At 40.4% G+C, this 16631-nt stretch overlaps 1 protein-coding gene across 1 annotated transcript; it reads left to right on the forward strand.

The window, feature by feature from the left end:
• Positions 1-756: 756 nt before the first annotated feature.
• LOC147710231 (uncharacterized) lies at positions 757-4354 on the forward strand. The gene is made up of 3 exons (XM_086919960.1): positions 757-1206; positions 3792-4007; positions 4091-4354. Exons 1-3 carry the CDS (start codon positions 769-771, stop codon positions 4352-4354), a joined length of 918 nt encoding a protein of 305 aa, XP_086776086.1. The 5' UTR covers positions 757-768.
• Positions 4355-16631: the final 12277 nt, after the last annotated feature.

Here is a 16631-nt window from a genome sequence, read left to right on the forward strand (position 1 = left end):
TTAAGAACATATGTTATTACAAATATCTATACCACAAATACATCAATATGAAAAAAAATTCACACTTATAGTGCATAACATAAGGTCACTGCAAAAACATTTTAAAGCAATGCAAGCTGATAATAATATATTAAATGCTGACATATTATGTCTAACTGAAATTAACATTACCTACAAAGCACCTTCTGAAACTTACAATATAGATCATTATAATTGTATAATGTTTGACAAATTTTATAACAAACATACAAAACATGGAATAGCTATATATTACAAGAAACATCATGTAGTACATCCAATATTCACAACTGAACAACAAATTGACATTGTACAATTCATACAAGAAATCGACAACATACATTACCTAATACTGATCATATACGAGCCACCTACAGTTGCAATACAAACATTATTAGCAATCTTAAGTACAACATTAAATGCATATCCACATCATAAATATATCATCATGGGTGATTTTAATACTGATCTACTGCAAGCAACGATCAATAGCAAATTGCTAATAAGTTACATGCAAACGAATTTTAATTGTGAACAAAAAATAAACACACCTACAACAGATTACAACTCTTTACTAGACCACATTTTTACAAATGCACATACTACAAATTACGGCACATTAGAATCATATTACAGCGATCACAAACCAATATGGATAACTATTTAAAAAATGCATTAATGTTTTGTAATACAAATTGATCATGCCATTATTGATTACAATATCCTTAATAACTGCATTATGTTTTACAGATGATTTCCATTGAAGAATTGAAAAACAGCAAACAAGCCGATACAAAGCCATATCAAAAAGCACTACGTGTCAACATCATTAAATGTTCAACAAAGACTTATTATCGCAATGCAAAGCAAGAAAATAGAGTTTTGTATCACATGGCTTTAGCAGATGAAACTGGCACTATAAAAGCAACATGTTATGATGAAGAATATTATATGCAAACAAAAGAACAAAATGGAATGATAATACGTAATTATTTATATAAGAACGGTATACTGTTGATAACAAAGCAAACAAAAATTGCAAGAATGCCACCACTTACAATTTTTTCAGGTATAATACAGGAGGCTGAACAAATTCTACAGCCATTGCCACCAACTGTATCTCCCATAAAAACTGTCCGTGGAGCTGCTGTAAAGACAGTTATGAGTGTCTCAGGGACAATAACAGAGGTAAGATGCATTCTATCACTTCTTAATGTAATACCATTTAACTACTTTTATGTACTGCTCAATTTTACAACTGTATAACTATAACAAATTTTGTCCATTGAAATGTACTTACAAATGATTGTAATAACATGTAAAGATATAACTTACAATATATTAGTAATGACATTTAAGGGACTATTTTAAAATGTCAACTAAACATTCAAAGAGAAAATTGGTTTAAATATAAACTCAACAGCCTACAACATGAATAAATCAGCCATTAATTACCAATACAACGTAAGTAAAAATCTTTCTATATATTACTATTAACAAAAGCTTCATACAATATTAGTCACTAACATAAAGCATTCACTTGTTTCAAATAAATACTTGTACAACAAAATAAAATTGTACAATGTTAATTGCAACAAGTAAATGCAACGAATAACAGAAACCAGCTATTAATTACCAATACAAGGTAAGTAAAAAGCTTTCTATATATTACTATTAACCCCTTCCATGCTGATGACGAACCCCAGCCGTCATGCACTACGGTGCTCGTGTGCTGATGACGGCTGGGGTTCGTCACGGCCCGCCCCTGTTCGTGTTGTTTACAGCACACCAGGGGAATCGCGGCCGCATGGAAGGGGTTAACAAAACCATGCATACAATAATAGTCACTAACATAAAGCATTCGCTTGTTTCAAACAAGTACTTGTACAACCAAATAAAATTGTACAATGTTAATTGCAACAAGTAAATGCTACGCAATTACAAAAAACAGCTATTAATTACCAATACAACGTAAGTAAAAAGCTTTCTATATTTTACTATTAACAAAAAGCTTCATACAATAATAGTCACTAACGTAAAGCATTCACTTGTTTCAAACAAGTAATTGTACAAAAAATAAAACTGTACAATGTTAATTGAAACAAGTAAATATTACGCAGTTCCAAAAGGCAGCCATTAATTACCAATACAACGTAAGTCAAAACTTTCTATATTTTACTATTAACTAAAAGCTTCATACAATAATAATCCCTAAGGTAAAGCATTCACTTGTTTCAACAAGTACTTGTACAACAAAAAACATTGTACAATGTTAATTGCAACAAGTAAATTTTAAACAATTGGTATTCACACAACTTGCATCTCTAACGAAACATGTACAATGAACCACTGCTCCACCATAAAGTCCTTCAAGATCTCCGGGATTAAGTGGAACACCAAGGTGATTGTATCCCAATACAAATACATGGCACTATTTGCAACAGGAAAGGAGTTACTTTAAAGCTCTTTTTTAGCTTTCCCCAGCCACACCAACAGTCACAATGTCACTGCCCTTCTCCACCTTCAACTGCCTATCACAATGTCACTGCCTTCTCCAGCACCACAATCTTCTCAGTATGTCACTGCCCTTCTCTACACAACAACTCTATCAGCATGTCACTGCCCTCTCCAGTACAACTAGCCTATCAGCATGTCACTGCCATTATCCAGCCCCACACTCCTGTCACCATGTCATTGTCCTTCTCCTGTTCCACAATCCACTCAACATAAACTGTCTTCTCCAGCCTCAACACCTATCAGCATGTCAATACTCTTTTTCAGCCTCAAAAGCTTTTCAGCATCTCACTGCACTACTCCAGCCCCACCAGCCTCTCAGCATATCACTGCCTTCTTCAGCCCCACCAACATGACACTGTCATCAAATCATTGCCCATTCTACAGTCCCACCAGCCTATCACCATATCACTGCCCAACTTCAGCCCCATCAGCTTCTCAGCATGTCACTGCCTTCTTCAGTCCCAGCAAAATGTCAGCATGTCACTGCTTGCTTTAGCCCACAGTCCTCACAGCATTTCACTGCCTTCTCCAGCCCAAATAGCCTCTCAGCATGTCACTGCCCTAGTCCAACACCACAATGCTATCAGCATGTCACTGCCCTTCTCCAAACAACAACTTATGTCAACATGTAACTGCCGTTCTCCAGCCCCACAGTCCTTTCAAGCTATCACTGCCTTGTCCAATCCCTCCTGCCTGTTAACATGTAGCTGCAATATCCAGCTTCATAAGCCTGTCAGCACCATGTTACTACCCTAACATTTACTTGTTACAAACAACTACTTGTACAAAAAATACACATTGTACTAAGCTGATTGCAACAAGTAATTACTACAACTTCCCCAACTCATCTTTTACTACTGCTACTCTACCAACAAAATACCTTTACAAAATAAACTTATAACATTACTTTACTCACATTAAAAGAACTAAGCAACTATAACAAGTAAGTAACATTTTTTATATGACACTATTTGGACAAAAGAAAAAAAACAATAACAAACACATGTAAGATGCATTTATTTATTTAAATAACAACTTCTCAAAGGCAAAATGTTATGTATTTTAAACAACTTATATTTATTTATTTATTATTGTATAATTGGAATAATATGTGAATGAATTTTCCTAATTTATTTTCTATACTTCCTATCAACATAAAAAGTATAAATATTAAGCCAAATGCACTAAACATATTAATATTGCCTTAATATAAATATATAAAACGCAGCAACAAAGTATTATTTTATATACTGAAGGTAGAAGATACAAAAACTATCTTTGTCAATGGACAAGACACAAAGATAAAAAGTATCAAAATTAATGATGCTACAGACTCTGTCAAAATAAGTCTCTGGAGAGAAGCAACTGACTTTACTACGGACACAGGAACATTCGTACAGTTAACACACTTGTCTGTACACGAGTTCAATGGGGAAAAGACATTGAACACAACTAGAAATACTACAATACAAGTAAGTAAAAATTTTATTTACAACTATCACACTAATAAACTTTTTTTTTTCAAAAATTCACTATTAAAACACTCTCTCTACAGGAAAAACAACCACCAAATGAAAACATTAACGTAAAATTATTTGGAGTTGAAAAAACTCTTCAGGAAAAAAGTACAATGGCAGTACAAATAGAAGGAAGTGACCATATCCAATCAATGGATATAACCAATACAAGTTTGATGGACTTTTTAAGTATTGCAACTGATACCGAAGACTTAGAAAATTCATTAATGCCATATTTACCTATATCATTGAATGTTTTATTTTGCAATGGATGCATTACTGATATAATCAAGGAACTGTAACACATTAAATAAAATGTTTTACAGCACTAAACAACTGGTCACTTCCCCCACCCACATCGCAGGTCACACACTCGACCCCATCTTTACCTCTAGCAATCATGTCTCCTTCAGCCACACTACGGATCTCCTCTGGACTGACCACAGCTGCAGATCACTTCACCTTCAACAAGCCAAAACCCATCAACCACCTCCAACCAACTCTGCAAAGAAACTGGAACAAAATCACCATCGACCAGATCTCCTCATCGCTCCTTCTAAACACCCCAGCCCACTCTTCTAACCCAGACCAAGCCGCCGCTAACTTCACCCTATGGTTATCCAACATCGCCGACACCTTAGCACCACTGAAAAAACGTCAAAGCAAACCTGGCAACAAGAAGGCCTCATGGTTCAACGATGATCTTAAGAAGTCCAAGAAACTCTGCCGCTCCCTTGAAAAGGCCTGGAAAAAAGACCCAACCACTAGCACCAAGGACGCCTTCAAAAACGCCACCCGCACACACCACCAACTAATCCGAAAGGCCAAGAAAACAGCATTCAAGGATCGACTTGACAACAACGCCCACAACAGCAAGGAACTTTTCAACATCGTCAAGGAATTTTCCAATCCCTCGGCCAACTCCAACGACATCACCCCCTCTCAAGCCCTCTGCGACTCCCTAGCCTCATTCTTCCACAACAAGATTGCAGACATCCACAACAGCTTCGACAACCAACCCGGAGACCAACCCGCCCAACCATATGCTGAGCATTCTCCCCCCGTGAACACCCTTAACGACTGGAACCCAATCTCCACTGAGGACACCATCCGCCTGATGAACTCCATCCACTCACGATCCCCCACAGACCCATGTCCTCACCACATCTTCAACAAAGCAGACTCCGTCATAGCACCGCACCTCCGAGACGTCATCAACTGCTCCTTCAACTCCGCAACCTTCCCTGAGAGCTGGAAACACGCTGAACTCACCGCCCTTCTGAAAAAACCCACAGCGGACCCCACCGAACTCAAAAATTACTGCCCCATCTCGCTCCTTCCATTCCCGGCAAAAGTAATCGAGAAAGCTGTCAACAGCCAGCTCGCCGCTTTCCTCGAAGCCAACAAATCCCTCGACTCCTCACAATCTGGCTTCCGAGCTAAACACAGCACTGAGACCGCCCTCATCGCAGCAACAGACGACATTCGAACTCTACTGGACAATGGAGACACAGTCGCCCTCATCCTCCTCGACCTCTCTGCAGCCTTCGACACAGTCTGCCACAGCACCCTTTTACAACGCCTCAGTAACATCGGAATACAAGGAAAAGCACTTGAATGGATCACCTCGTTCCTCTCCGGAAGAACCCAGAGAGTCCGCCTTCCACCATTCAAGTCCGAGGCCACTGAAGTCATCTGTGGCGTACCACAAGGATCCTCACTCAGCCCCACCCTCTTCAACGTATACATGAGCCCCCTCGCGACCATCGCCCGCCAACACAACCTCAACATCATCTCTTACGCGGATGACACTCAACTAATCATTTCTCTCACCAATGACCCCAGCACCGCCAAAACTAACCTACACGAAGGAATGAAAGAAGTTGCCGAATGGATGAAACACAGCCGTCTGAAACTGAACTCAGATAAAACAGAAGACCTCATATTAGGTACATCCCCCTCTGCATGGGACGACTCTTGGTGGCCGGAAGCCCTTGGAAAAGCACCCATCCCGACAGACCACGCACGGAACCTAGGCGTCATCCTGGACTCTTCACTCTCAATGAACAGACAAGTCAGCGCCGTATCCTCATCCTGCTTCAACATTCTTCGCATGCTCAAAAAAACATTTCGCTGGAGCCCCACCGAAACCAGGAAAACAGTCACCCATGCTCTGGTAACGAGCCGACTGGACTACGGAAACACCCTCTACGCAGGTACTACCGCTAAACTCCAGAAGAAACTCCAACAAATCCAAAACGCCTCAGCCAGAATCATATTAGACATCCAGCGCAACGAACACATCTCTGGTCACCTGAAAGACCTCCACTGGCTACCCATCAATAAGAGAATCACTTTCCGACTGCTAACCCACGCACACAAATCACTCTACGACATCGGACCAGAATGCCTCAACTCACGACTGTCCTTCTACACCCCCTCCCGCCAACTACGTTCTTCCAGCCAAGCCCTCGCCACCGTACCTCGCATCAACAAGACCACCATGGGAGGCAGATCCTTCTCATACCTGGCTGCTAAAACATGGAACTCACTTCCTACTTACCTTCGCCTTACCCAGAACCACCTAGCATTCAGAAAGCAACTTAAAATGTGGGTATTTGACTGATAATCCTCCTCCCCTTCCTAAGCGCCTTGAGACCCTCTGGGTATGTAGTGCGCTATATAAATTCTTTGACTTGACTTGACTTGACTAAAAACTGTGATCACACAAAAAAAAAATCCTATTACATTTTCAGATACTATTTAGCATGTATACGTTTTATATCATAATATTTATGCACAACTGTAGCTTACTTTGTTTTGCTTGTCTACTTTTATAGAAGTGTTTCAGTTACAAATTATTCCATTTAAATATGCCTCACAAAACGTATATTACCGAAAAAAATGGCATGTTTATTTCAGACTAAACGTTTATTGCGAGATATGCTATAGATTTCTTATCCATCATTTGTACCTAAAAATTACATCTTACTTACCATATTCAACCTACTTATCCACAACTGTTTAAAAATGACACATTGAGAAAATCAAAACTGTTTTAACATTGTATATCACTTTGTGAATTGCACAATAATGCCAATTGAACAGAACAAAATATGTATATTTATGGTTACTTGATTTACATGTATAATATTGTTACAGGAAAAATTCCAATGCTTGTATTATACAAATGTAAGATATTCTCAACAAATAATTTGCCATGTTTATTTCAGACTAAACTTTTATTGCCTTATATGCTATACATTTCTTAACTATCATTTGTTCCTAAAAATTATATCTTACTTACCATGTTCATCCTACTTACCAACAATATTTAAAAACTACACATTGGTAAATACTGAATGTTTTAACATTGTTTGTAACTTTGTAAATTGAACAATAATGCCAATTAAACAGAACAAGATATATATATCTTTGCTTACTTCATTTAAATGTATAATATTGGTACAGGAATAATTCCAATGCTTATATCATACAAATGTAAAATATGCTCAACAAAAAATATTCTACTGTTGTACATATACTTACAAATAAAAATGTTGTTACACTATCATTGATTTTTCCTTATATTTACAACAAAACATAGCCTTGTTCCTTTCTTGGTCTATTATGAAAAAAACTTGCTAACAATCATGAACTTTCAGCTATGTACACCATTGTCCTTCTTAGCAACTATAACATGTTCAAAACATGTTTTACTATTCTACTTTCACTGTGCATAATTAATTCACACTTCTTTTACAAAAATTCTAATGTCATGTTTTTCATAAATACTAATAAATGCCACGCTACCTTTGCAAACATTCACAAACTCAGAAACAACTTTAATATGCAAATGACATTTGCAAAAGTTAGAACGTAGCATTGTAAATAACACACCTATTACTTTAATGATTATAAACTAGAAACATACCGTATTTTCCGGCGTATAAGACGACCTTTTAACCCCTTAAAATTTTCTGGAAAGTCGGGGGTCGTCTTATACGCCGGGTACAAAATTTTATGGTATTTTTTCATGCGCTTTTTCATAGCGAGGACTTCACTCGAAGGTGTCAGACCGCTTCACAATACGAAATAACAAGAAACAACACACCTTATGTTAAAAAATACAGCCACCGACCCTGGCAACGTCCAAAAATACAGCCACCGACCCTGGCAACGTCCACACCCAGGCCCCGCGCCATGAATTGTGCAAGTATCGAAAGCGAGCGTGTTTTTGTCATAGCGAGGACTTCAGTCGAAGGTGTCAGACCGCTTCACAATAGGAAATAACAAAAAACAACACACCTTATGTCAAAAAATACAGCCACCGACCTTGGCAACGTCCACACCCAGGCCCCGCGCCATGAAGTATCGAAAGCGAGCGTTTTTTTCATAGCAAGGACTTCACTCGAAGGTGTCAAACCTTTCACAAGCGAGCAAATGGCGCCATGAGTCTTACCTCGACTGCCGCTGCCGCTGTACACGCGCCTCCAACCGCTTGCACATCCCCAGGCAGACGAGGCAGCAGGACGAGGCAGCAGGACGTCCGAAACACGGTACATGGTAATGGGCAGCCAGCGCCGAAGATGGCAGCGCCCAGTGTGTTGACACGTTTGGCACGTTTGGCACGTTTTGGCACGCTCACCTCTCCCCTTGGCATGGGCGTGGCATAGAAAGGGGACTGTACAATGTTCCCGAATGTTCCCGAAGGCAGTAGAGCACTTGCCGTGATTGGCTGGTTGTTGCTAAGAGGAAAGGCAGTCTTGTGACCAGATAGCGTATTTGCCGTACCGTACGTGTGGTGTTGAAGACAGTCTCTGCACCTGTTCATACTGTACAGCACCAGTACCGTACATCGAGTGCAAATGGCTGACAGTCAAGAACCCGGCAAGGCTCCAGCAGCACATTCCGTGCAAATGGCAGACAGCGAAGAACCCGGCAAGGCTCCAGCAGCGCATCCAGAGCAAATGGCTGGCAGTCTAGAACTCAGCAAGGCTCCAGCAGTGGCAAGGAGAAGGAAATATGAAGCCAGCTACAAACTCAAAGTTGTGGCTTTTGCCACGGAACATAATAACTGTGCTGCTGCTAGGCAATATGGAGTGACAGAGAAGATGGTTCGGGCCTGGAGAGCAAATGAGCAAGCATTGCGGAGTATGCCAAGGGGCAAGTGTGCACTAAGAAGAGGCACCCCACATTGGCCAGAACTGGAAAAGCATGTAGCAGACATGGTGGCCGAGCATCGGCAAAGCGGGTATGTCGTGACCCGAAATAAAATCCGATTGGTTGCACTTCAGTGGGCCAAATCTAATCCCGATCTCAGCCACAGATTTAAGGCCACTGTGTCCTGGTGTACCAGATTCTTGGGAAGGCATAATCTGGTATTGCGGCAAAAGACAAAAATTGCCCAGAAATTACCTGCGGATCTTGATGCCAAAATGCATAGCTTCCATCGCTACGTCATTAGGCTGCGCAATGAACATGTGTATGCGCTAAGTAGCATCGGAAACATGGATGAAACTCCGATGAATTTTGATATGATTGCCAACAAAACTGTCCATCAAAAAGGCGAAAAGACAATTTTAATAAAAACAACAGGACATGAGAAGTCCAGTTTCACTGTGGTACTTGCATGCACAGCTGATGGTGGCAAACTGAGGCCAATGGTTATTTTTAAAAGAAAAACAATGCCGAAACTCAAGTTTCCTGTTGGTTGTTTTGTGCATGTGAATGAGAAAGGATGGATGGATGAAGAAGGGGTAAAGCTATGGCTTGATAACGTATGGAGCAGGCGACCAGGTGGACTTCTACAAAGGCGTAGTCTACTGGTGTGGGATATGTTCAGGGCTCATTTAACTCCCAGCACCAAGCAAAGGCTGGCAAGACTAAAAACGGATGCTGCTGTTATACCTGGAGGACTGACATCGTTGGTGCAGCCACTGGATGTGTGCCTAAACAAGCCATTTAAAGATCGCATCCGAGAACAGTGGAATGAGTGGATGGTTAGCGGTGAAAAAACATTCACAAAAGGAGGAAACATGCGTGCGCCACAGTTGGATGTTTTGTGCAACTTTGTCATAAAGGCCTGGAACGACATCGATGCAGAAACAGTCATAAAGTCTTTCAAGAAGTGTGGCATATCGAATTCATTAGATGGTATGGAGGACGACTATCTGTGGGAAGGTGAAGAGGATGCCGAAGAAGAGACCACATCATCTGATACGGAATTGGTACAAGATCCATACGATGACTGCCTTACAGATGTACCACAAGATCTCATTGACTTACTTATGAGATCAGATGACGAAGAGGAGGATTTTGAAGGCTTTTAAAGGGAACGTTATAAATCCTGTAGAAATCGCTTGGATTTATGGGAAGTTATGGAACGTTTAATGCACTTGCACTGTTTCATGCACTACGTTATTTATGTTTGCCGTACCGTACCGGTATATTCAGAAGTGACAGTTTTTGATATGGTTTTAAATAAAAATATTCAGAGTAAAGCAAGATTGTTTCTACAACCAATTTCTTTGCGTTCAGTCTTTCAGTTTGTAAAATAAACGCTTATAGGTACCCACTGCCCACTGATAAAGCCTTACTGCTCACCCACAGGGAGGAGGACTAGACTAATACGGTAAGTTCAAAATACCGGTACATACTCGGAATGGCTATGCTGCGCTGGAAGTGGGGGGTCGTCTTATACGGCGAGTATAGCACAAAACCTAAAATTTTTCTGCCAAAGTAGGGGGTCGTCTTATACGCCGGGTCGTCTTATACGCCGGAAAATACGGTAAGTAAAAGATATGTTGTTTACAATGCCAATAGCTCAAACTTTGCTAATGCGAGACCTATTGCATTGCAAATGCTTGTTTTAACTAAGACCTGAAAAGATGGGACATCATTGAACAGTAATATGTTAAATGCATTTACATATACAACCACATCACCAACTATTGGGAAAAGTGATATATTTTCACTTGTGCACGACTTATCTTCTTGATTAATAATGATGACTGTGTCGTGCTGCCCTTGAAAACGAACAAGACAAAACAAAACAAATAACATGAAGCACACACTCTATGTTGAAGTTTCCTGGATGTTACACAGGGGATTGTGATAGTTATTCCCTAGTTTAGATGACAGACTGGAAGTGAGTAAAGTTATTAAAAAAGGTTAAAACGTACATTATTATTCACTATTTAGGGCCCCATGAGTTCTGCACGGGAAGGAAGGGGCACTTGTAGTCACACACTGGAAGGAAAAGTTGCAGAGATGTCGCGAAACAAGGTACTTTTATGGAAAAGGCATTGCAATCCAAAGTAAAATGCTCGTTGTCAAGGGCAAGGAATGTGCGTTGTCAGAGGGGGCGGCTAAGCCGTACTTACGTCGTCAAAGCTGCATCCTTGCTCGGCATAGTCTGCCCTACCCGGGGCTCCGAAGAGGAATGACTGAGCAGAGAACGTCCCGATAAGGCGTTCTCGTGCTCATGTCCTCGCAGTAGTGATGACTAGACTGCTAAATTGCTAAAATGGCCACCCGTGCTGGCAACACTTTCTGTGTTGTCCTCACCTTCCCTGAAACAGTTCGAGCCTGCTGGTCGGACCAGTTGTGGTAAAGCCTAAATATTATTTCAAAATAAAATGACCATTTTGAAACTGAGTCAAAAATTATAATGGGATTAAGGTGAAAAAGACTTTTTGTATTCCTGGCATTGGTCGAAAGTTCCTAGATGATATTTGGATGGAAAATTCTGTGCCAAAATGTGTTATTGTAGTAACATATAGTGAAAAGCGGTCTGATATGAGAGGTTAGACCAGAGTAAATAGGGCCCCAACCCTCCTCCCAAAAAAGGGGTGGGAATTCTAGTATACCTGCCTAAATTAACGCTACAGAAACAAGGGCGGAAAAGCTGCTGCACTGGTCATAGAAAATAAATAAAGAAATGAAAAAAATGAAAAATTGAGGAAACATTTAATTAACAATAATGAAAAGGTCTGGAAAAACTACTGCGAATAGGCTCGTAGTACATGTCAAAGGATGACGGCTTCAGATAGTTACCCAATAGAGGTTTGGTTACAAAAAGCTGTGCAAGTATAAAAATTGAGGATGGATTTATTTAAAAATCTGTGCTGTGTATAATGTTCAAAAAGATCAAAAAAAGGAACAAAATAAGAAGGGGCTTACATGCTCTTTTTGTTCCTTGTTAGAAAATTGTGTTTGTTTTCTCTTCGTAACTTTATGTTGAATTGGATCAGACAGGTACGTGGTTAGTGTTGTTCTTTCTGTGGCTTTAGAAATGATGTCTTGCCATCAGGTGAAATAACTCCATGGTATGCCATTGCTTAATCCATTAGTATGTGTCTTCAGACAGAATACCCAGCGCTGTTCTTTTATGAACAGTTGGGATTCATTGGAGACCTGTTCGATGATAGTCCATTGTAGTTCTTGTGTGTTGTGTTCCGTCTCCATGTAGTGGACGGACATTTTGGTAACTGCCCGTTCTCATCTCAGATTGCTGCAATGTTTACATATGCGCGTCTTGATCATGCGTTTAGTTATGTCGACGTAGTGGAGCAGACAGGGGCAGGTCATCATATAGATTACACTCTTTGAGTTGCAGTTGCGAAATGCCGTTGTTCCCAATTGGTGTTATTGTTGCATGTGATCGTTTTGCTCTTTTTTTATTTATTTATTTATTTATGCGATTTTATATAGCGCGGACTGTACCCGAAGGTGTCAGAGCGCTTCACAATAGGAACAGCAATGATACATGAGGAGAAGAATTACAAGTGAACAAATTACAAAAGCAAACGTTAAGTTACATGAATCAAAAGTGACAATAGTGAGCAACCAAAATACATGAGGTAGCAATCGGTACATTACAGGAGGAAAAGTGATGTGTGCAGGTTACAAAAGCGTACAAAGTACAAGTAGAAGTATAATACTGCAATAAGGGGCAGAAACTCCAGCACAAGAACAAACGTTACGTAGGCAATGGTGACACTTGTGCAAGTATCTAAAGCAAACAAAAAGTGAGAGGTAGCATACAGTGTGATACCAGAGAAAAGTGACGTGTGCAAGTTACAAAAGGGTACCATACACAGGTACAAGGGTAATACTACAGTAAATGGTAAACGCTCAAACTGCCAGAACACACTGGGAGGGCACTTCAATAGTCAAGGACAATAGAATTTACAATAATGAGAGGTCTTCCTTCAGATGATAGAGACGGCGTGAATTAGATTTGGAGGTGTCTTTGGAGGAGGAGAACTTTGAGGTTCATTTTGAAGGCCGGGGAGGAGGCGGTGGTCCGAAGCTGAGGCGGAAGTGAGTTCCAGATTCTCACTGAGCTGCCTGAAAAGGATTGGGCCATCGATCTTTCCTTCTTGAAAGTGGGGGGTTCAAGCAGTAGATTTTCCGCATTACGAGATGGTCTAGAGCCTCCAGACAGTTTCAATTTATTCGACAGGTAGAGAGGAGGAGTGCAAGGCTTTGTGGGTGATACAGGCAGTATTGTAGATAGGAAAGTCGAGGAGAATTAGAAGACAGGACCCCCCCCCCCGAGTCGAGTATCCTCAGCGCGTCATCAACCACTTGCAATAGGGCTGTTTCAGTGCTGCAGTTTTGGATGAAGTTATAAACAAACAAGGGAACCCGTATAGGTGGCTGAGGACCCCGGGTAGTACTACTTATTTTAGTTAAACAATGGTCCTAGGCTTAAATGATGCTTTCGAGAGAAGATTAGCACAGGCTTAAATAAAGGACTGTGTATTTTTTCTTCTTCAGTGTCCAGCCGGACAAAGAAGTGTTTATTTAGAATTTTTTTTGCTGAGGTTATAAGATAAAGTGAAGCAAGTCACACATTAATAACTGGGCACAAGCCTGTACCGAGTCAGAGGAGAACAATACATAGAGGGAAAGCAGTGAGGAAAGACAATAACAGGCAAACAAAAAATGGAGAAGAAGGTGGCTTACAAGCTCAACCCACAGTAACTGCAACAGAGAATACAAATCATAAACAGAGCAGTACTGTACAAACAGTCGACGAACGTTTCGATCCCTATCTCCAAAGATATAATGGGATCATCTTCAGGACTACAAAACAATGCTTTACCTGAGCGATTTTTGTACACAAGCCATTAAGCTGGAGGTGCGTTCGCGTCTAAGATAGCAGATGCAACAATTTCAAGTTCGTGAGTGCCTGGCTTTATTACGTAGGCATCTTCGGGAGGAACGCAGGGATGGTTCTGATTAGTAGAAATCGTAGGGAGTGCTTTGAAGGGTTGGGCAACACGCTGAATGGCGTGAGCCTCTTTGGTACGAACCGCAATGTGAACGTAGCGGGACGAAGAATTGGGTCCCGTCTGGAAGGCGTGGTAATCCGCTATCACGCCTTCCAGACGCGACCCAATTCTTCGTCCCGCTACGTTCACATTGCGGTTCGTACCGAAGAGGCTCACCAGGAAACCAGGTAGTTGGTTTTATGTGTGTGGTAGTTGTTAGCGCCCCCTCTTTGGCAATTAAGTTTCATTCTAGGAATGCTAGTTCCTTATCTGAAACAGTGTTGGTGAATTTCGAAAATTCGTTCTGATGGTCCAACCATATTTGGAACGGATGTGCTGTCTCTTCTTTTTCATTCCATGTAATCAGGACATCGTCAATATAGTATTTCCACATTTTATGTGAGACAAGAAAGGGTTTGATGGATTTAGGTTTTTGTGTTTCTCCAAATGGTGTACATATGATCCCGCTATACTTGGGGCAAATATACTCTCCATGCTGGTTCGGTGCTTTTGGAGATAGAGGATGTCTTCAAATTGAAATAATTCCTTGAAATTCACTACTTACAGCACTCCATCATGACTTTACGTGGGGTATGATATTCCCATTTGACTTCGAACAGAACATCTTCAATGATGTTCATCGTATCATCATGAGGGAGACTAGTGTATAAGCTTTCCAAGCCCATCAACAACTCAGTTTCAGGGTCAAAGCTTATGCCTTGTAGGAGTACATCCTTTGTGTCTTTAAGGTGGGTAAGTATCCGTTTGTTGAAATAGTGGTCTCTGAAAGTTATTTCCAAATTTTGACAGAGGTTCCAGTATGGACTCTATCCCCGATACAATCAGTTGTCCTGGTGGATTTGTGAGGTTCTTATGAATTGTAGGGATAGTGTAGAAATACGGTGTGATACGGTGTGATTTAAGGAAATCCCCTTCCTTTTGTGAGATCCAGTCATGAGAGAGTGCTTCTTATATCATGCTAGCAATGTGCACTTGTAGGGTTTCTGTCGGATCCTCTTTCAATGTCCCATAGTTCCTGTCATCTTGTCTTATGCACTCTTAATGATAAGCTTCTGCTGTCTGAATCACAATGGCTTCCCCTTTATCTGCTGGTGTTATGACCAGGTCTCTGTTGTTGGACAGCTCCATTATTGCTTGCTTTAGTTCCTTTTTTTAAATTACTTTTTTTATATTTTATTGTTCCACAGTTGCGATATAAGAGAGAGCACAAAATACATCATATGATCATAAGGTACCCCCCAAATAAGCATACCCATCTTACGCTTTCTTGCTCCCTTTACAGAATAAAGACTCCATTCCAGATTGAACAAATTGTACAATTTGGCCCGCCAAAATTCAAATGCTGGAGGCTCCGGTTGCAGTCAATCTGATGCAATACATAGACGTGCCACAGTCATTGCAACAAATAAAAAATACCTGTGTTTATACAGGGGAGTTCCCTTACCCACAGCGTGACCAATCCCCAAAACCATAAGAGCCGGAGAAATCTTTAACGTAATCTGTAATATACTTGATAAAAAAGTTTCAATACCATACAGAAAATGAGACAGCTTCTCACAATTGTAAAAAATATGAAGGCTATCTGCCTTATCACTCCTGCATCGAAAACATTTGCCATCATAACGGCTTCCCCACTTTAACATACGTTCAGGGGTATGATACAAACTAAAAATGTTTTAAAAAACTGTTCTTCTAAGTTAGCTGAGAGAAGAGCTCCACCAGAAATAATAATGGCATTTTCTATTAAAAGATCTTGTTCCCCCAGCGTGGCCCGCCAGTATATATTATGTTTTTCAATATCATCTGGTCTAGTTGATAATAGTATTTTTATATAATCCCCCAATTTTCTCTTGCCTTCGAACCGCCTTTACAAAATTATTAGGTTTAAGGGCCAAGTGTTTTTGCTTAAGGAAATCGCGAATTTGAAGATATTTAAAAAATTGGGATTAGGTAAATCAAATTTACTCACAAGATGTTCATAGAGCGGAATCAATCCCCCAGCCTCATAAAAATCTCCAAATTGCACAATGCCCCTATAGTGCCAATCCATGGCTACCCTATCCCAAAATATAGAAGGGAGCAATTTTGTAGCATTCATAGGAGTATAGTAGGTAAATCCCTCCTGAATCAATATTTTACGTAACCTCCTCCAGACTTTGAATGCAGCTTCCAATACTTTAAACCGAGTCCTTTTGTAGTAGTTGCCTTCAAGCTCTTTAAATAAACATCTATTGGCCTCCGTCCCTAACATTAGTTGTAATATAGACGGTGCTTC

Source organism: Lissotriton vulgaris, chromosome 5, assembly GCF_964263255.1.
Source record: "Lissotriton vulgaris chromosome 5, aLisVul1.2, whole genome shotgun sequence".
Lineage (NCBI taxonomy): Eukaryota > Metazoa > Chordata > Amphibia > Caudata > Salamandridae > Lissotriton > Lissotriton vulgaris.

What these genes read in the sequence shown, in the direction of transcription:
- LOC147710231 (XM_086919960.1), top strand. Translation starts at nt 769, where the DNA reads ATGATTTCCATTGAAGAATTGAAAAACAGCAAACAAGCCGATACAAAG. An exon ending in TCTCAGGGACAATAACAGAG is followed by an intron (nt 1,207 to 3,791) that starts GTAAGATGCATT and finishes TATATACTGAAG; the next exon opens with GTAGAAGATACAAAAACTAT. An exon ending in CTAGAAATACTACAATACAA is followed by an intron (nt 4,008 to 4,090) that starts GTAAGTAAAAAT and finishes CTCTCTCTACAG; the next exon opens with GAAAAACAACCACCAAATGA.